Here is a 21537-nt window from a genome sequence, read left to right as displayed (position 1 = left end):
AAGTGCGAGATGTGATGACGCTAAGGTGTTCTTAAGGGGTTGCTTGGGTATTTTAGGTAGTTACTAAGGTGTCGCTATGGCATCTGCTATGGTATTTCATGTGGTTGCTAAGTTACGTGTTGCTAAGTGGGTGTTATGGTGTTGACACAGGTTTTTAGGTTACCATGCAGTTCCTGTGGTATTTCAGGTTGTTGCTAAGGTGTTGCTAAGTGTGAGATGTGATGACGCTAAGGTGTTCTTAAAGGGTTGCTTGGGTATTTTAGGTAGTTGCTAAGGTGTCCCAGGTGGTCGCTATGGTATCTGCTATGGTATTTCATGTGGTTGCTAAGTTACGTGTTGCTAAGTGGGTGTTATGGTGTTGACACAGGTTTGCCAAAATGTTCCTAATGGTTGCTATTGCAGTTAGTACAGTATTTCAGGTGGTTGATGCTAGGTGGGTGGTGTAGTGTTATTAAGGGGTTTCTTGGTGGTTGATTAAGTGGTTGCAATGGTACTTTAAGTGGTTGCTAAGCAAAATAATGGATGTGGATGAAAAAATCAGAGTACCAAACACACTACATCTGTGAGGCATCTTTTAGAACACAAGAGGTCTTTATTAACATGAGTTCTTAAGTGTGAAACGCTCGGTTCTAAAAAGCAGGATAAACTCTTTTTAATATCTTTGAAAGTCAGAAGAAACCATGAATGAACAGGTGTGTGTGTGTGTGTGTGTGTGTGTGTGTTTATGTATGTGTGTGTGTGTGTGTGTGTTAGGGGGCTTTGTGTGGTGGAGCCAGAGTGTAATAATGATGTAAGCAGTGTGATGTTTTGCAGGCTGCTGTGGGAGTTGGTGCTAGGCTCTTCAGCAGGTGCCTGCCTTTGACGTCATTATGTGTGTGTGTGTGTGTGTGTGTGTGTGTGTGTGTGTGTGTCAGAGAGAGAGTATGTGTTAGAACTCAGTGGCTCTCCTAGCTCATATGAATTCGGTGCTGTAAGTGCTGGACGGTGTTTGATTACTATGTGCATACAAGTCGTCTGTGTGTGTGTGTGTTTGTTTTATGTACTAGGGGAGTGTGAATGTGTGTGTGTAGAAGAGAGAGAGAGAGAGAGAGAATATCCATACATGTTTGTATGTGTATCCTGTGCTGTTCAGTGTGAGCCTAACGTGCTGATCACAGTCTATAGAGTATCATACAGATTACACAAGCAGTCACACAGTGAGAGCAGACCACCCCCTGCCTCCCTGATTCACAGGGAACATATTAGCTTATCTACAGCCTGGGTGATCAGGTGGTGTCATCGGATATCTGCGATTATTAGCAGGTATTGTGGTGGCGATGCTTCAGAGGTGATCGTTGTGTCGGCAAAGAGAGCAGACAGATTTATAGAGGACTAATTTAAAGCAGCCGAGCTCCCCCTACAGTTGGGGCGTGTAAGTTGCTTTTACTCCACTGCAGTAAATACAAATCACACACTGTGAGCTCTCTCCTAATGGACAGCTGTACATGTTGGGCGGTATTCACTTTTTTCATAGTTTGCTCACAGGTTCACAGACTGAGTGAACAATGTGCACAGCTCCACTGAGTATCAGACAGTCCAGAGCAGCTGCTGCTGTCTAACCGCTGCGCTACCGACACAAGTGTTAACCATTAAAATTGTGTCTGAGAATGAAGTAGAGCAAATGGTGTTGGGAGGAACTGAAAGGTGAAATGAGAGACCGGTTCTGCTGTGTTTGGACTCGTAGCCCGCTATCTAGGCTTAAACAAGTTAGACACCACAGCAAAAACCTCGTTCCAGCTTTGTGTATATGATATGACCACTATACCACCCTACCCTAGTACCCTAGCATTTGTGAACAAGCTGAGAGATCCAGAAGCAGCATCTGAAGGTAGAGAAGCATGTGGACTGAAGTGGTAGAGTAGTAGTACAGGATTTTACACCAACATTATCCTGAAGCTGTGTTGTCTTATGGTAAAAATGCTACATAATGTATAATGCTAAATAATATTAAATAATATTCACATTAGGGATGTAACGGTATGTACATTTGTGAGGAACCATCGCAATAGGGACCTGGCACCAAGGCTAACATTAGCAGCAGATCTTAAAAGTCCTGCAAGTTGTGATAGGTGGGGGGGGGGGGGGGGGGGGGGCAGCAATGAGCCTTGGGTGTCCTTGGGTCGTTGGTTTACCAATTTCCCTTCCTTCCTTATAGCACTATTGGCAGGTACTGACCTCTGCATACCAGGAACACCCCACAAAACCTGTTGTTTTGACCCAGTCGTCTTGAACATCACCGTTTGGTTCTTGTCGAAGTAGAGCTGTGCAGTATGGCGATCCTTTATCACATTGTGATAGATTTTGTTATCGTGGTACATAATATAATTGCATTGAATTGGATGAAGAGCAGCAAATGTTGACTAAAATCACTAGTGTTCAGTACGTGAGTATCTGAATAGTAGTTTTTAAGAATCTGTTGCTACTGATGTTTTTAGTTCTGTGATTACATGTATCTTGATAAATATCGTGTCTTTTAATATCATGATGTAGCATTTTCGCCCAGCTCTATGTCGAAGTGTCTCAGGTTCTTAATGAACTGACTGTTCACTTGCTGGCAAATATGTACATCCACCCCGTTGACATCAGCCACTGGAACCAGATCAGCAGTGTCATTGACTTGACTTGGTTTTAATGTTATGGCTGATCAGTGGTTTATAATAGTATGTTTGATTTCAGTAAGGAGACAGAGAGAGAGAGCGAGAGAGAGCGAGAGAGACGGAAGGGAAAAGCTTGGTGATTGTGTGCAGTGATTGAGAGGGAAACCCAGAGTCTTTCTTTCTGAATAATTCATTGATTGGCATATGGCACACTCGTCCTCCTCTGCATTCATTCATCTCTACATCCCTCCTTCCTCTGCCTCAGCTCACATTCATCCACACCACCCTGTCCCCCATTTACACACAGTGTCTGAAATATCTGCTCTGTGTCATATCCATCTGTCGTTCAGATTTATTCTCCTGGCGATCGGACCATGCGCTGATTTATCGCTATTTACTGCCATTAAACAGCCTTTCATTTTACATTCAGTCCTGATCTCTGGTGGATTTGCTGTCCAGCATGAAGGACTGTGCTACACTGTGCAGACTGTGCCGTACTACAGCACTGCATACTGCTCATACCACCGTACTACAGTATCATTTGCATTAAAATATGGACTGTATGTATAGAAGTTCCTCCAGCGGTTCTTCTGAAATCAAAGGCATTAGCCAGGTGTTTGTCCCTCTTTGCTGCAGTAACACCCTCTACTCTTCTCGGAAGGCTTTACACTAGATGTTGGAACATTGCTGTGAAAATTTGATAGTGTTTTCGATGGGATGATAACAAATGTACTGATGTTCTGAATCACAAACACCTCTCCAACACATCCTACAGGTATTTGATGGAGCTCCTTCATCATTTCAGAGAAGCCCACAGCCCAATGCTGGGGGGCTTTATACCCCTCTAGCCCACACTTTTTTCAACGATGCTCACACTGAATGGTGTGAGTGGATATCACTAATGATCTGGTTCCAGTGGCTCCTGTCGAGGGGTGGATCTACATATTGGGCAGCGAGTGAACAGTCAGCTCTTGAAGGTGATGAAGGTGTTGAAGCAGGAGAAATGGACAAGCGTATAAATCTGAGCAACTTGGACAAGAACCAAGCTGTGATGTTTTAGACAACTGGATCAGAACATCTCCCAAACATCACGCAGGTCTTGGGGTGTAAGACTATATTGATATATCAGAGTATTGTGATATAATGCGTTGCAGGACTGCATCGATTCTCAAACACAAAGTATTAATTTTAATGTAGTTTACATTGATTTTAAAGTGCTTATTATAATCTATGTAAAATTCATTAGTCACCGACCGAAAGATAGCGGACTTATATATGATTTAAAATATTGTATAATTATGAAAATAGAAAAAATATCTAATATATATATATTATATATACTTTCTAATTTCTTATTATGTATAATTATACAAATGAAAATAAAATGACAAGGTTTTAATATGGCTTTAAAATAATTTCTGGATGGAGTTTCTTTATTATCTCTTTTTCCACTGAAAAGGAATCTCCTTCCATCCACTGACAGAGAGATTTAGGAAAGAGAGAGCGGGAGAGAGAGAAATGGCTGCTGCCCAAAGGGCTTTAGGAAAGAAATGTTACTGATTAGTGGCTTGCTGGGAGCACCCATGGGTGCCTTGGCTCATACGATGGCCATATTAGCCAGAAAGAGAAAGGGGGAGAGAAGTAGAGAGAGGGAGGGTGTAGACAGTGCTGTGTATGGGGTTTATCATTTACTTACCAGGACCAGAGGAGAGCATACACTGGTTCCTGTCCCTGTTCCTGTGTGGTGTCTGCATAAGGACCAGTGCATGCCATTTTTAATAATGTCAAAATTACATCAGACTAAGAATCAGACATTAATGATCAAGCATATTTGCATATACAGGGTGTCTGTCCTTCTGCAAAAGCAATAACTCTATCACAATCTGTCACTGTTATTTCTAAAATGGCTTCCAAATCAGCAGTATGCTAATGACTGTTTCCGTACTGTGTTGCCGTGGCCATCCTGACCAATCACATATCTAGATGGACTGTGTGTGTTTTGGTAAATCAAGGTGTTCATGATATTCAGACCCTATGTAGCTGCAGTTGTTGGGATGATGGTGCTGCAGTGGTGGTCTAGGTTGGATAGTGATGGTCCAGTCTGGATAGTGGTAGTCTAGGTTGGACTGCAGTGGTGGCCCATGTTGGACAGTGGTGGTATTGGCTAGGCTGCAGTGGTGGTCCAGTCTGGATAGAGGTGGTCCAGATTGGATAGAGGTGGTCCAGGTTGAATAGTGGTGGTCTAGGTTGGGTTGTAGGTGGGTCCAGATTAGATAGTGTTAGTATTGGCTGGACTGCAGTGGTGGTCCAGTATGAATAGTGGTGGTCTAGTTAGGGTAGTGGTGATTTAGGCTGGATAGTGGTGATCTGTGTTTGGATTTAGTGGTGGTCCCAGCTGGATAGTGTTTAGGTTGGGCTATAGAGATGGTCTGTTTGGGTAATGGTGGCCCGTGTTGGACAGTGGTGGTATTGGCTGGGCTGCAGTGGTGGTCCAGTCTGGATAGAGGTGGTCCAGGTTGAATAGCAGTGGTCTAGGTCGGGTTGTAGTTGTGGTCCAGATTAGATAGTGTTAGTATTGGCTGGACTGCAGTGGTGGTCCTGTCTGGATAGTGGTGGTCTAGGTTGGGTTGTAGTTGTGGTCCAGATTAGATAGTGTTAGTATTGGCTGGACAGCAGTGGTGGTCCAGTCTGGATAGTGGTGGTCTAGGTTGGACTGCAGTGGTGGTCCAGTCTGAATAGTGGTGGTCTAGTTAGGGTAGTGGTGATTTAGGCTGGATAGTGGTGATCTGGGTGGCCCGTGTTGGACAGTGGTGGTATTGGCTGGGCTGCAGTGGTGGTCCAGGTTGAATAGCGGTGGTCTAGGTCGGGTTGTAGTTGTGGTCCAGATTAGATAGTGTTAGTATTGGCTGGACTGCAGTGGTGGTCCAGTCTGGATAGTGGTGGTCTAGTTAGGGTAGTTGTAATTTAGGCTGGATAGTGACGATCTGTGTTTGGATTTAGTGGTGGTCCCAGCTGGATAGTGTTTAGGTTGGGCTATAGAGATGGTCTGTTTGGGTAATGGTGGCCTGTGTTGGACAGCGGTGGTATTGGCTGGGCTGCATTGGTGGTCCAGTCTGGATAGAGGTGGTCCAGGTTGAATAGCGGTGGTTTAGGTCGGGTTGTAGTTGTGGTCCAGATTAGATAGTGTTAGTATTGGCTGGACTGCAGTGGTGGTCCAGTCTGGATAGTGGTGGTCTAGGTTGGGCTGCAGTGTTGGTCTAGGCTGGATAGTTGTGATCTAGGTTGGGCTGCAGTGGTGGTCCAGTCTGAATAGTGGTGGTCTAGTTAGGGTAGGGGTGATTTAGGCTGGATAGTGGCGATCTGTGTTTGGCTTTAGTGGTGGTCCCAGCTGGATAGTGTTTAGGTTAGGCTGATGGTCTGTTTGGGTAATGGTGGTTCAGGTTGGATTGACTTGGTGGTATGGTTGGTTATTGAATAGTAATGGTCTTTGCAGGCATGGGGATCCAGAATAAGTGGTGTATAGAGTTGGCCGAGTTGGACAGTGGTGGTCCAGGTTGTTTAGTGGTGTTCCAGATTGGACTATACTGGTGGTCCAGATTTGAATGTAGCGGTCTTGGTTGAATAGTGATGGTCCAGATTACTCTGTAGACGCAGACTGGTTGGATGTGCTAGTCTAGGTTGAACTGTGGTGATAGCCCAGGTTGGATATTAATTGACCTGGTTGGTGGACCAGCTTGGGCTGTAGTCTGTAGGTAGTTGGATTGATTTGTGGTGGTCCAGGCTGGACAGTGGTGGTCTAGGTTGAATAGTTGTGGTCTACGTTGGAAAGTGGTGGTCTACACTGGGCTGCAGTGGTGGTCCAGTTTGGACAGTGGTGATCTAGGTTGAGCTGGAATGGTGGTCCAGGTTCCATAGTTGTGGTCAAGGTTGAGCAGTAGTGGTCTACATTAGACTGCAGTGGTGGTTCAGGTTGGATAGTGGTAGTCTAGACTGGATAGTGGTGGTCATGGTTCGGATGATGTAGTTGTCCAGGTGGTCTTGCTTACACAGAAGCACGAGCGGCCCAGGAGCTGCTGAGTTACATAAGCACACAGAGCAGGGCATTTAGCCTGGCCCACTAAACAGGAGATGCGTGAAATCTAGAGCACCGAGCGCTTAGCTACCCAAGACACGGCTGCTTTAACACACGCACACACACACACACACACACACACACACACACACACACTACAAAAAAGCTTTTGCCTCAATAAGAAAACACAGAACTGGACTATAGCCTTGTTCTGAATGAGTCAAATCCATGTATACACATTCCAAACACATTCCACACATATTCCACACACACACACACACACACACACACACACACACACACACACACAAACCTGTCCTTGACAAAAGTTTTAGAAAAAATTAAGCTAACTCCTTTAGTTCCAGCTGCCTGAATCTGTACTGACACACAGACAGGATGTCAGGACGTTTGGATCATACTCATTCTCTCTATATCTAATAATATGCCCCACATACCCTACCAGTCAGACCTTTTAGAACATCCCCAGAATATCTCCAGAACATCCCCAGTAGTCCCCTGGCAGTGCTGCAGCCCAAACAAGCCTGATTTTCTTATTCTAGCCTCTTACTTACTGCCACTCCACCTGCAGTCAGACCTGCAGATCCAGGATTTCTCTTCACAGTTGAAACTCAGACTTGCTCCAGTGTTAAACTGCTGAGCTACAAGGTGGTGTTGTAACGTGAGCCACCGATCACACATGCTGCTGTTGACTCTCTGAAACTGGTCTTCTGATGCTGTTGTGGATTTGACTGTGTCAGACCTCTTTCTGTACCTCAGACCTTTTCAGTTTCCTCCAGCTTCAGGGTCTTCTGATGGTGTAGGAGAGTGTCCTCACCACACTCTGGCTTTATCTGGGGGTTCTCTAAAGGAAAGGGCTCCACTGCTAGGAGTCTATCTGTGTTTCTGTGTAAAGAACCTTGTTCTAGTCATGATGAGAGCAGTCTGAGAGAGCTTACCTCTGTAACATGGGAGGTCACTGAACTTTGTACAATTCCAGGTTATTCACTTAAGGATGTTCTAAAACCTTCAGCTAATCCAGCTCGGAAAAACAGCTCAAATCCACACACACCGCTTTCAGCAATGATGGTGTTCGGTGGACAGTGATGATGTCTGATGGAGAATGATGGTGTTTAGTGGAGAATGATGGTGCAGCTAAAAAAAACAGCTAAAATCCACACCCATCACCTTCAGCAGCCTGCTCTGTTTACTGAACATCAGTGCAGGGAGGAGGGCGAGCGAGGTTCTTTCTCACACACACAGGCAGACTTGGCCCAACACTGTTTCAGTCCCAGAGGAGTCCAAATCCACAGATTACACGATTTTACACTAAATATCAAGAACAATTCCTGAATTAAATCTGCGTCTAAAAGCAGCTGTTTCTGCTGGGGGGGATTGCAAGCGAGAGAGAGAGAGAGAGAGAGAGAGAGAGAGAGAGAGAGAGAAAGGGACCAGAGCTGAACTGCTCAATTGGAGAATTAAACCTGTAATAGAGGAGTTCATATATTATAGTTTCAGTAAATCCTGATTCATTAAGTCTCTCCCACATGGTGAGGTATATGATGCTATATGATTGGTGCATAATAACATTATATTATACATATAATAATAACACATAAGATAATAACACACACAGTAGTGAGCAACACACAGCGACAGTGAACACACATGCCCAAAGTGCTGCTAGGGAGCAGAGAGGGTAAAGGGCCTTGCTTCGGCCCAAGAGCCCAGGTATTGAACCCACAACTCTGTCATCAATAGCCCAGTACTCTAACCGCTGAGCCACCACTGCCCTTATATAATAGTGGAGAATGGTGGAGAGTGATGGTGTTTGGTGGAGAGTGATGGTGTTGGATTGGTATCAGGTATCGGGTTTATGTATCGTTATCAGAACAGAAAAGGTCGGATCGGTGCTCCCTTGTAGTGAAAGATAAGTTAGGGGTGTGTAACAATACTTATTATAATATGTATTATATACAGTATGGAAGTATCTATATGCAGCAAAAGTGTGCATTATCTCAATATACATATCTATATCTAATAATGATAATGTCTCTCTTTCTAAAGCCAGGCAGTGTATGAAGATAAACACACGCATACACACTGAGCGTTGAGCCTAACTGGGCCCGACAGCCGTCCACTCTGTGGATGTACAGTCACATACAGTCTACATGCAGCAGACACGTGCCTGTTCACTGCGGTTAATCACACACTGGGGCAGCGAGTGTAAAACCCGTCTGTTTGTGTGGGGCCTCTTTCACACTGCACAGATTTTACTAGCATTTAGTGGTTTCACACAAACGGTGGATGTTCTACGAATCGTCATGTGTGTATCGGTGGGGTTGCAGTGAGAGTTTAGAAGCATGTGTGTTTTGTACACAGAATAAGCATAGCTTTTTAGCATATTTTGGGTGGTGTCAAAAACACACCCCAACAAACCAAGCATTGATTTGATGGCCATTCCTGTGTGTGTTTGCTGGTGTTGTCTAAGATTTTCTTAAAAAGACTTTTTGTCTTTTATTAAACACTGTAAAGCTAAATTGCTTTATGCAGTATTTTCAAATCAGAGATGATGGAGAATGATGGTGTTTGATGAAGAATGATGGTGTTTAGTGAAGAATAATAGTGCTTGGTGGAGAATGATGGTGTTTGATGGAGAATGATGTGTTTGATGGAGAATGATGGTGTTTGATGGAGAATGATGGTGTTTGATGGAGAGTGATGTTTGGTGGAGATTGATGGTGTTTGATAGAGAGTGATGTTTGGTGGAGATTGATGGTGTTTGATGGAGAATGATGTGTTTGATGGAGAATGATGGTGTTTGATGGAGAATGATGTGTTTGATGGAGAATCATGGTGTTTGGTGAAGAATGAAGGGGTTTGGTGGAGAATGATGGTGTTTGGTGGAGCTTGATGGTGTTTAGTGGAGAATGATAGCGTTTGGTGGAGATTGATGGTGTTTGATGACGAGGGTTGGTGTTTAATGGTGAATGATGGTGTTTGGTGGAGATTGATGGTGTTTGGTGAAGAATGATGGTGTTTGAAGGAGAGTGATGTTTGGTGGAGACTGATTGTGTTTGATGGAGAATGATAGTGTTTGTTGGAGAATGATGGTGTTTGGTGGAAAATAATGGTGTTTGGTAGAGAATGATGGTGTTTGGTGGAGAATGTATGGGTTTGGTGGAGCTTGATGGTGTTTAGCGGAGAATGATGGCGTTTGGTGGAGAATGATGATGTTTGATTGGGAGGGTTGGTGTTTGATTGAGAATTATGGTGTTTAAGGGTGAATGATTATGTTTGATGGAGAATGATGGTGTTTGGTTTAGATTGATGGTGTTTGATGGAGAATGATGGTGTTTGATGGAGAATAAAGGTGTTTGGTATAGAATGATGGTGTTTGGTGGAGAATGATGGTGTTTGGTGGAGATTGGTGGTGTTTGGTGGAGAATATGTTTGGTGGAGAATGATGTTTGGAGGAGATTGATGGTGTTTGGTAGAGAATGATGGTGTTTGGTGGAGAATGATGTTTGGTGGAGATTGATGGTGTTTGGTGGAGAATGATGTTTGGTGGAGAATGATGTTTGGTGGAGAATGATGGTGTTTGATGGAGAATGATGGTGTTTGATGGAGATTGATGGTGTTTGATGAGAATGATGGTGTTTGGTGGAGAATGATGTTTGGTGGAGAATGATGTTTGGTGGAGAATGATGGTGTTTGATGGAGAATGATGGTGTTTGATGGAGATTGATGGTGTTTGATGAGAATGATGGTGTTTGGTGGAGAATGATGGTGTTTGATGGAGAATGATGGTGTTTGATGGAGATTGATGGTGCTTGGTAAATCACATTAGCTTTAAAAATAATCATAACTAAAAAAAATAATAATAAAAGTGCTTCTGTTGGTGTGTTTGTTCAGGAGAAGATGATGTGTGAAGTGATGCCCACGATTAGCGAGGACACGGCCATGAGCCAGCGAGGCTCTCAGAGCAGTGCCTCGGACCCGGACTCGCATTTCGAGCAGCTGATGGTGAACATGCTGGACGAGCGGGACCGTCTCTTGGACACTCTGAGAGAGACTCAGGAGAGCCTGGCGCTCGCACAGCAGCACCTGCAGGACGTCATCTACGACCGTGACTCCCTACAGCGCCAGCTCAGCTCCGCACTGCCACAGGTAAGACTAAGCCTGCACTAGCGTTGGACTGTCATCAGAATTTGTAAGCTGTGGGAACTTGGTATTAATAGTAAACCAATTAATTAATGACCAAACCAGAGTGCCTTTTGTAAGTGACCTCATTGACGAGGCCGAGGAATCACAGCTGTCTCAAACCACACCATTTTAAAGATGCAGTACCAAATAATGTTGAAATCCACTTAAGTCAATGAGGTTTAGCATGCATGTTAGCACTATGCTAACGGATAGCTATGGCTATGGTCCTGAACACAGTCCAGCACAGCTGTTTCACACCTCCTTTTTATGCAGAAACCCTGCAACTCACTTTCAAGAGTTGGCCTCACAAAAGTAATGCTAGCTTCCACAAAGCGAGCCAGGCCATGCAAACGCTTCAGTAGCGATATTAGGTGAGCCTGGCAGTCAAGCTGTGGTAACGCAGCGTAAGCAATGTTGGACGAGCCTGGCGGCCAGGCCAGGCCAGTGCTGCAGTAGTGATGTTGGGCGAGGCCCATAGCCGACTGAAAGTATGCAAGACTTTATTATGCTACAGTGCACCAAAGCGTACCTGTCTCTACACCAATGATCAGTGCAGCTGAAGAGGCTTAACAGCTGGAACAGCTGCTCTTGTACTTATTAGATACAGTCTCTGCCATTTTCTGTACTGGAAATCTTAAGACAGGTGATGCAGATGTGGAGCCCATCAGTGGATCCCTGTATCATTAAGCCCTCCCACTGAATGGTTCTGTGGCTCTAAGCAAGGTTAGCCAATCGTTCTGAGAAAACCAGGCCCTGTTTCGAGTGTGTCTCCTGAATACCCTCTTTGTGCTGGTGTGTTTAGCTTTCCAGCTTTTGTTTTGTTTTGTTGGAGTAACTGTCTCTACTGTCCAGGGAAGAAGGCTTTCTACTAGATCTTGGAGGAGCATTGCTGTGAGGATTTGGGGATAATCACCACCCCTCTCATCATCTCCCAACTCCCCAACTCACCCTATTCAGAAGTATTACATGGAGCACCATCCATCATTCCAGAGAACTCAGTTCTTCCACTGCCCCATAGTAGTAGCTGAATGCATTCATTAGAAGGGGTGTCCACAAACATTTGGACACGTAGGTTATGCCTGCACCTCTGCGTTGGATTTGAACTTTTTGCATCAGTCAACATTGGGAGACACATGACTCACAAGTGGCATCTCACCAGAGTATCCTGTGAGACTCAACACTCACGCTTTGCAGCTGTAGAAGGTGCAGTGCTTCACGGTGAATGCAATACTATGCAAGGTCAACACATCTTCATTAGGCACATTTAAGAAAGCGTGGTACGCTTATCACCCCGCGATGCCCAGCCCATGTGTAGTGTATGTTTGCGATGTGAACAGCTGGTACATTCTCACATCAGAACATATGAACATTGGCTTAATTCAGCGTGACTCCGGAGCTTATTTAATAAATATAGCTTCAGTCTCAGGGGTTTTCTAGTGGGTCGTGTTTTCATGCTGGCTGCATTCGGTTGTAATTGCATGTCAGACTGTTTTACATATTGTCATGTGGAGTTAAAATCAGCACACAGCGTTTTTGTTCCTATTCCTGTTGCCCAGAGACGTGGGAAAAGTGAAGGCTTACGTAATCTCTCCTAAAGCCAGCTTAGCTCTTCGCTAGCTGGAAAAGTGTGTCAGTAATTCTAGTCACAAGTCCTCACGGCTCTCCTTCCAGAAGTCTCCGGTGTCTCGCCCGTGAAGGAGAAAAGAGGACTTTGGTCATGGCGGCTTTCTCTTCCTCCAGATAATCCTCCTCCTTTTGGTTCTCGCACTTTTTTGGGGAGCGGTTTCTTTTCTGTAAGGACACAACGATCACACTGAGTGTTACAGTAAGTCTCTGAAATCAGAGATTACGCTCGCCTGTGGTTTGCTGGTTGTGCTGGTTGCTCCCTGTAGCATAGCAAATGATTACATGATAAAATGTATACAGTACAGTGTAAAAGCCTGGGGCATCTGAGGATAATTTACATAGCATATGAAGCTGTCCAACACCTGTCCAACACCCAGTTTATCTATTAAATCCTTCAAATGGTATATACAGTTTCACTGACCACTGACTTTGTTTATTTGGGTTTATTCTAATGTTATATAGAGTTAATTACAGGTAGACACTCTCACTGACCACTAGCTTTATGTTTATTTGGGTTTATTCTAATGTTATATAGAGTTAATTACAGGTAGACGCTCTCACTGACCACTGACTTTATGTTTATTTGGGTTTATTCTAATGTTATATAGAGTTAATTACAGGTAGACACTCTCACTTACCACTAGCTTTATGTTTATTTGGGTTTATTCTAATGTTATATAGAGTTAATTACAGGTAGACACTCTCACTGACCACTGACTTTATGTTTATTTGGGTTTATTCTAATGTTATATAGAGTTAATTACAGGTAGACACTCTCACTGACCACTGACTTTATGTTTATTTGGGTTTATTCTAATGTTATATAGAGTTAATTACAGGTAGACAATCTCACTGACCACTGACTTTATGTTTATTTGGGTTTATTCTAATGTTATATAGAGTTAATTATAGGTAGACACTCTCACTGACCACTGACTTTATGTTTATTTGGGTTTATTCTAATGTTATATAGAGTTAATTACAGATGGACACTTTCACTGACTTTATGTTTATTTGGGTTTATTCTAATGTTATATAGAGTTAATTACAGGTAGACACTCTCACTGACCACTAGCTTTATGTTTATTTGGGTTTATTCTAATGTTATATAGAGTTAATTACAGGTAGACACTCTCACTGACCATTGACTTTATGTTTTTTTGGGTTTATTCTAATGTTATATGGAGTTAATTACAGGTAGACACTCTCACTTACCACTAGCTTTATGTTTATTTGGGTTTATTCTAATGTTATATAGAGTTAATTACAGGTAGACACTCTCACTGACCACTAGCTTTATGTTTATTTGGGTTTATTCTAATGTTATATAGAGTTAATTACAGGTAGACACTCTCACTGACCATTGACTTTATGTTTTTTTGGGTTTATTCTAATGTTATATGGAGTTAATTACAGGTAGACACTCTCACTGACCACTGACTTTATGTTTATTTGGGTTTATTCTAATGTTATATATAGAGTTAATTACAGATGGACACTTTCACTGACTTTATGTTTATTTGGGTTTATTCTAATGTTATATAGAGTTAATTACAGGTAGACGCTCTCACTGACCACTAACTTTATATTTATTTAGGTTTATTCTAATGTTATATAGTTAATTACAGGTAGACACTCTCACTGACCACTGACTTTATGTTTACTTGGGTTTATTCTGATATTATATAGAGTTAATTACAGGTAGACACTCTCACTGACCGCTGACTTTATGTTTATTTGGGTTTATTTTAATGTTATATAGAGTTAATTACAGGTAGACGCTCTCACTGACCACTGACTTTATGTTTATTTGGGTTTATTTTAATGTTATATAGAGTTAATTACAGGTAGACGCTCTCACTGACCACTGACTTTATGTTTATTTGGGTTTATTCTAATGTTATATAGAGTTAATTACAGGTAGACGCTCTCACTGACCACTAACTTTATATTTATTTGGGTTTATTCTAATGTTACATAGAGTTAATTACAGGTAGACTCTCTCACTGACCACTGACTTTATGTTTATTTGGGTTTATTCTGATGTTATATAGAGTTAATTACAGGTATACACTCTCACTGACCACTGACTTTATGTTTATAAAAGTTTATAATGAAGTTATATAGAATTTTACAGGTAGAAATACACTCACTATTAAGACACACAGTTCTAAAGTAGTTTAAAGCCTAAACTTGAACTGTAATGTATAAACATTACACTAAACATGTAATTGTATCTCACATCATCAAAATCACTGTGATGTAAAATCACACATCCTAAAGAAACATTCTGATGTTGCTAACAGCTAATTACATAGCGGGCCTTTAGCCAGCAGTTAGCCTCAAGCTAAGTCGGTAGCTGTTCACCCGTCATGAGCCTTGTTAACATTTTGGTCACGCTCCCTTTTCTGGTAGATCAGAAACATGCTCCTCCTTCCGTGGCTTTAAGTTGAAGATGAGTTGGGCAGGAGTGATATTCACTGGCCTACTTTCTCTGGAGTCTAATCTGAAGTAGAAGCTGTCTTCAGGCGTCGAGTGTCACACATGAATTCTTCCTTACAAACTCTGCTGCATTTGAAGCCTGCAGGTTGTCTTGGAAACATTATTGAAGAAGATCAGGCTATGTTTGGATTGGTTATTATTAGGACTGTATGTACAGTATACAGTATGTGCTCATATTATCTCTCGTGGTTCAGTTTATTAAGTAGCATGTTTGGCCTTGCAATCGTTAAGATGACCCACTTCACTCCAGTACAGTGCCATACATATTCTCTGGGAGGGTGAAGACCGTCACGTGTGCCGCCAGCCAGCCTTTTTTTGTCCCGAACTGCCGCCGATGCTACGTCATGCTCGGGCAACCAATGTGTTCGGAGGCAAGCGCCATGTACCCGACTCCAGATTATCCAGCAGACGCCAGTGCCAGCCAACTGTGTCTTGCTATCCCGGCTGCCGATGGCTAGGAACATGGCCGATAAGCGATCCTCTGGTCATAGTTACAGTGCCTTATTCTGCTAGACCCTGTAAAGTACTTTTAAACCTGTAAGTGCACCTGCAGTATATGATAGGTGTTTCTGATAAAATGACCAATAAGACAAAAGGTCCAGCCAGTATAATAACATTTTTATTTCAACTGAACCCTCTCCAAAACTCACACTCTTGTAGGTCCCATGTTTCAAAGCACTGTTTGACCAGCTCAGCTACAGGCAGGAGGACATCTGATTTGCTGGTGAAAGCAGTAATAGCGAGGGCACAGCTGCAGGTGTTATGGTAGAAATTCTCCTTTCCATCTTCCTGAGTAAATGGCCAGTGAGTGCAGGTAAAACCAAAGCTCAGTTTATGATGACATCCACCCCTAAGAAACAATTATGATCAGGGTGGAGCCTCTAGCTGTGGTTATCGCAGCAAAAACAGGACTTTACACCACAAATCATGGAGCAGCAGAGAGGAATTCCCAACACATTAACGTCTAATACAGTGAACAACTTTGTTAAAGGCTCCGCTAATGGTTAAGAGCGTTTTGCCAGGACAGCATCTCATCGTTTGATTGAGGTTCCCCATTAGAAAGCCTCCAAAGCACACTTTAAGAGCGCAAATTTGCCTGGACATGAATTCCAATATCTGTTTTTTTTTGTCTAGAGAACCACAGAGCTCTAGCTGTGTTTGGTTTCAGGCCATTCTCAGTAAACTTTGAATTAGTTTTGCTTGGGAGATGCTAGAATCGGTACAGCCAGTCAATAAGGTCTTTCATTTTGACCAAATAGAGTTGATTCTTCAATTCCAGACTATTGGAGATGGAGAGATGACTCCAAAGTTAACTCTCAGAGACTTTTGACTGTGTCTGCACTCGTTCTGGACAACCTTTTCAAAAAAGGCATATTTAAATAATGAAGACGTCTTGATCCGATCCTGTGTTTTTGCCGCTGTGTTCTAGCAGACCATGCTCTGGCATCCTCAAAGAGCCATTATCGGAAATTATGTCCAGCTCTCTGCAGTGAGGAACTTTCTGAGAAGCTATTCGTTAAAAAGCTAATAGTTAGGAAGCTAGAAGTTAAAAGTCTTACAGTGGAACATGAGAACTTACGTAATATCTGTGGTTCTAGCTCTCTAGAATTCTTTGCTTAAGTGAATAAGGGCCTTATATATAATATCTGTTCATGTAGTGTACACTGTATGTCCACCTTTTTGTGGACACTCCTTCCAATGAATGCATTCAGCTACTACACAGCTTGTCTAGTGCCTGTGGAGAAGTGCTGCCAATAGAATAGGACTCTCTGGAGCAGATAAACATGAACTTATTGGCACCATGCCTAATACCAAGAGGGCTAAAGGTGTATAAAGCCCCCCAGCATTGAGTTCTGGAGCAGTGGAACTGTGTCCAGTACTTTTGGGATGGGTTGGGAAGTTGGAGATGGATGAGTTGGGGTGGTGCTTGTCGCTAAACGCAACTTCCAGTAATGCTTATCCAAAATCTAATAGAAAGCCTTCTTCCCTGGACAGTAGAGACATTTACTCCAACAAAAGGGCAAGCTCTTTTCAATACCCTTGATTTCAGAAGAAACAATGAATGAGCAGGTGTCCCAATACTTTTGTCCATAGAGTGTATGTTGGTATATGCTTTATTAATACTGCACTCTTTTATCCATCAAAAACATTAAATGAACTTCTGTACCCACACCTAGGCCTAAACCAGACCATAGTTAACCTGCCAAATGATCTCACAACATCAGAATTGACTTGTATTACTATCCTTGGGATGACATTTGGTCCACAACAAGAGACCAAACACAATTACGCTCACACACACACACACATACACATCTCTTGTTCCTCTCCTGTACGCTCCGGAGTGATAAGCAAGCAGAAGTGTTTTGTTGTCTTGTTGATGTGCTGCTGTCCTTGCTTATCGCCTGAGGGGCTTAGACTGTATTGCACACGAGGAGGGGCACCTTTACACCGCAGGAAATAAAGAAGAACAAGGAGACACGGCCCATATCCTTCAGCTTCACCCAGGCTCCCTTATCTACTCTACGACCGAACCAGCAACGGCCTGAGAACACCTGGCTTCCCTCTGAAGCTGTTTTATCACTGTTCCAGTTACACTATATATTCAAATGTTTGTGGACACCCCTTCTAATGAATGCATTCAGCTACTTTAAGCTGCACATACAGACCTCACTAACGCTCGTGTCGCTAAATGCAATCAAATCCTCACCGAAATGCTCCTCCGAAATGTAGTAGAAAGCCTTCTTCCCAGAGACAGTTACTCCAACAAAAGCAGGATAAACTCTTTTAATACAATTGATTTCAGAAGAAACAATGAACAAGCAGGCGTCCCAATACTTTTGTCCACATAGTAAAGCTCATAAAGTGTAGCTCTTCCTTGGTGTGAAGAGCAGGATCTGCCTAAATAATGGGTTCCCAGTTCCTCAGTGATTTCCAAACTATTGTTAGAAGCACAGACTGCAGCTCATCTGGACCAGTGGTAGTTTGCACACCGGAACGGTTTGATTGCTGACGGAAGCAAACATGCTCATTTGCATGTTAAAAAGCACTGTGTCCCCAAACTTCTGACGGGCAGTGTAAGTGCTTCTCATTAACAGCTGTCTGATGGTGATGTGTAGGCTGCCGTTGTGTGATGACAGTGCCGTTGTCATGCAGTTCTGTGGCTGCACACCTAAATGAGATGTCACTTTTCAGGTTGTGGTTTCTTCCCCCAGACATTATCCAGCCACAAATGGCTCTATTAATTAAAAGGGCAGTGTTCTGTTTCCTCAGCAGTTCAGCTTCATGCTAACGAGACACATTAGCAGAGCACTGCCGAGGATCCGATACGAGCGTGTAAACAGAAATGAAGTGTGTCTGGACAGTCGTAAAGAGAACAAATTCTCATACTCTGGACAGTGTTTTCAATAGTGCTCAGACAGTCCAGAGGATCTGCAGATGTAGTGTTAGATGGACCCTGGTACAGGTTCTCTCGTTCAACACTGGATGTTGAAAAATGTGAATCTCAATCGGTTGAATAGTTATTAAGGTGTAAAGACCAGTTTACCAGTTGTTAGAAAACATACATTATACATGTGTACCACTCATCCTGGGTCTCTTACTCCACCAAACACCATCATTCACCATCAAAGACCTTCGCTCTCCATCAAACACAGGCTGCAACAGACAGATTTATTCTCCTCTAAACACCTTAATTCTCCACTAAGCACCATCATCCTCTACCAAACATTTTAATTCTCCATCAAACACCATTAGTCTCCATCAAACACCATCATCCTCTACCAAACATCTTCATTCTCCATCGAACACCATTAGTCTCCATCAAACACCATCATCCTCTACCAAACATCTTCATTCTCCATCCAACAACCTTTGTCTCCAACTAACACTATAACCATCAAAGACCATTGCTCTCCATCAAACACATAAGTCTGCAACAGACACCTTTTTTTCTAAACACCATCTTTCTCCACCAAACACCATCATTCTCCACCAAACATCATTCTCCAACTAACACCATCATTCTCCATCAAACACCATCATTCTCCACCAAACATCATTCTCCAACTAACACCACGATTCTCCATCAAACACCATCATTCTACACCATACATCATTCCTTAGCTAAGACCATCATTCTCCATCAAACTGTTATTCTCCATCAAACACCATCATTCTCCACCAAACATCATTATCCAACTAACACCATTATTCTCCACCAAACACCATCATTCTCCACCAAACATCATTCTCCAACTAACACCATCATTCTCCATCAAACACCATCATTCTCCACCAAACATCATTCTCCAACTAACACCACGATTCTCCATCAAACACCATCATTCTACACCATACATCATTCCTTAGCTAAGACCATCATTCTCCATCAAACACCATCATTCTCCACCAAACATCATTATCCAACTAACACCATTATTCTCCACCAAACACCATCATTCTCCACCATACATCATTCCTTAGCTAACACCATCATTCTCCATCAAACTGTTATTCTCTATCAAACGCCATCATTCTCCACCAAACATCATTCCCCAGCTAACACCATCATTCTCCATCAAACTGTTATTCTCTATCAAACGCCATCATTCTCCACCAAACATCATTCCTTAGCTAACACCATCATTCTCCATCAAACTGTTATTCTCTATCAAACGCCATCATTCTCCACCAAACATCATTCCCCAGCTAACACCATCATTCTCCATCAAACACCATCATGCTTCTCTAAACATGACGAACACCATAGCTCTGCACCAAATACCATAATAATCCACCAAACAACACCTTTCTCCACCAAACATCAAATAAAACATCTAATAAACTCAGTGGTTAGTAGTTTCAGTACTTAGTAGTTTCATAGTCCAGTGCACAGAGGTAGGGCTGGAGTGGATGGTGCATCATTTCTTGCAGTTTATTAGTGATTCAATGCCACACATGTGAAGATACCAGTGCTTTACTAGTGCAGTGCAGTCATTCTCCACCACATTTCTCCACCAAACACCATTGTTCCCCTCTAAATTTTTTTTCACCAAATATTTGTTGTTCACCACCAAACACCAACATGACAAATTTCCACCAAACACTGTTACTCTTCTCCAAACACCATCATTCTCCACCAAATCCCACAAATCTCAAACAACACCATAATTCTGCACCAAACACCACCTTTCTCTACCAAACAGAATCATACTTCTCCAACCATCACATCTCATAACCATGATCGTAGTCCAGTGCACAGAGGTGGGGCTGAGGTGGACGGTGCATCATTGCCTTCATTTCTTATTGATGATTCAGTGCCACCCCCTTTTTTTCATGGAGTTGTATTTTCTCAGGCAGTCGTCAGCTCTGATGTTGCCGTAGCAGACGGATTCACGTCTCCTCTGCCTTTTGTTGTGTGTCACAGTTGAGAAGCGAGAGCCTAGCTTTGTTCGGCTGCGTCTTACAGTGTAGCAGTCTCTGCTGCAGTGTTTGGTGTTAAATCTGGGCACAGATAATCAGAGAGATGAGAACTAGGCTGAATGATGGCTGGAGGGTGGCTGTGAGAGAAGAGTGGGATGAGGAGGGAGGGAGAGAGGGAGGGGAAGATAGAGAGATGAGGAGAGGAAGTGGCCTGGTTTAGAGAGAGAGAGAGAGAGAGAGAGAGATCTGCCTTTACTGTGATGGAAGAGATGGAATGAAGCTCATACCAAAATGATGTTTGGAAGGAACGGTTTGGAGAAAAATCGAATGTTCTCTCCATATCTGAAGCAGAGCTGATCAGACAGGCAGGTTTGGAGCTTTATTAGTTTAGCCCTGGAGCGACAAGGCTAATGTAGCTAACAGACACTGGTTTGAAATATGAGAAATCATGTGAAAAAATGAGGAGCTCCTATGAAAGCCTTTGTCTTTGTGAACATATTTGTGATCAAGGCCTTTATAAAAAGACTGTGGGTCCGTGATGACATCTTAGGACTGTTGGAGTGTTCTGTGCTCATCCTGTGGTTCTGATGATCTGCTCTTGGGCTGAACTTGCTAGGACAGTCTGACCTGGCCATGCTGGGCAGCTGTTCCACTTGTAAATGATGTAGTGGACAGTGGAACGAATGATTTCTAACTGTTTAAACCCTCTTCCCAGACTCCTCTTCATCTCCACCCTTCTTCCTGAAGGCCTCAGAGTGCTTTTCTGGATCTGGTCATGGTGATCGTCTTCACCTCTCCCTTCAACTTTAGTCCAGATCAGAGCAGACTAAACGTCTGAGGTTTAAGTAAGACAGACTTCTCCAGAAGAATCCTCTTCAACCATGTTCTGATCATCTGCACCTCCACCCTTCTTTCTGAAGGCCTCAGAGAGCTCTCTGGATCTGGTCATGGTGATCGTCTTCACCTCTCCCTTCAACTTTAGTCCAGATCAGAGCAGACTAAACGTCTGAGGTTTAAGTAAGACAGACTTCTCCAGAAGAATCCTCTTCAACCATGTTCTGATCATCTGCACCT

The 21537-nt window shown here is 43.0% G+C and overlaps 1 protein-coding gene across 3 annotated transcripts in view; it reads left to right on the top strand.

Moving 5' to 3' along the window:
* The window catches only part of ppfia2 (PTPRF interacting protein alpha 2), a 206791-nt gene that overhangs the window by 5730 nt on the left and 179524 nt on the right, over positions 1-21537 (top strand). For all 3 annotated transcript variants that reach the window (XM_072674092.1, XM_072674091.1, XM_072674090.1), the window contains exon 2: positions 10621-10875. In XM_072674092.1, coding sequence (XP_072530193.1) covers positions 10627-10875 — 249 coding nt within the window. In that variant the 5' untranslated portion in view covers positions 10621-10626. The remainder of the gene's footprint in view (positions 1-10620; positions 10876-21537) is intronic.

This window comes from Salminus brasiliensis, chromosome 2, assembly GCF_030463535.1.
Source record: "Salminus brasiliensis chromosome 2, fSalBra1.hap2, whole genome shotgun sequence".
NCBI classification, from domain to species: Eukaryota; Metazoa; Chordata; class Actinopteri; order Characiformes; family Bryconidae; genus Salminus; species Salminus brasiliensis.
This window is presented reverse-complemented; position numbering and strand designations above follow the sequence as displayed.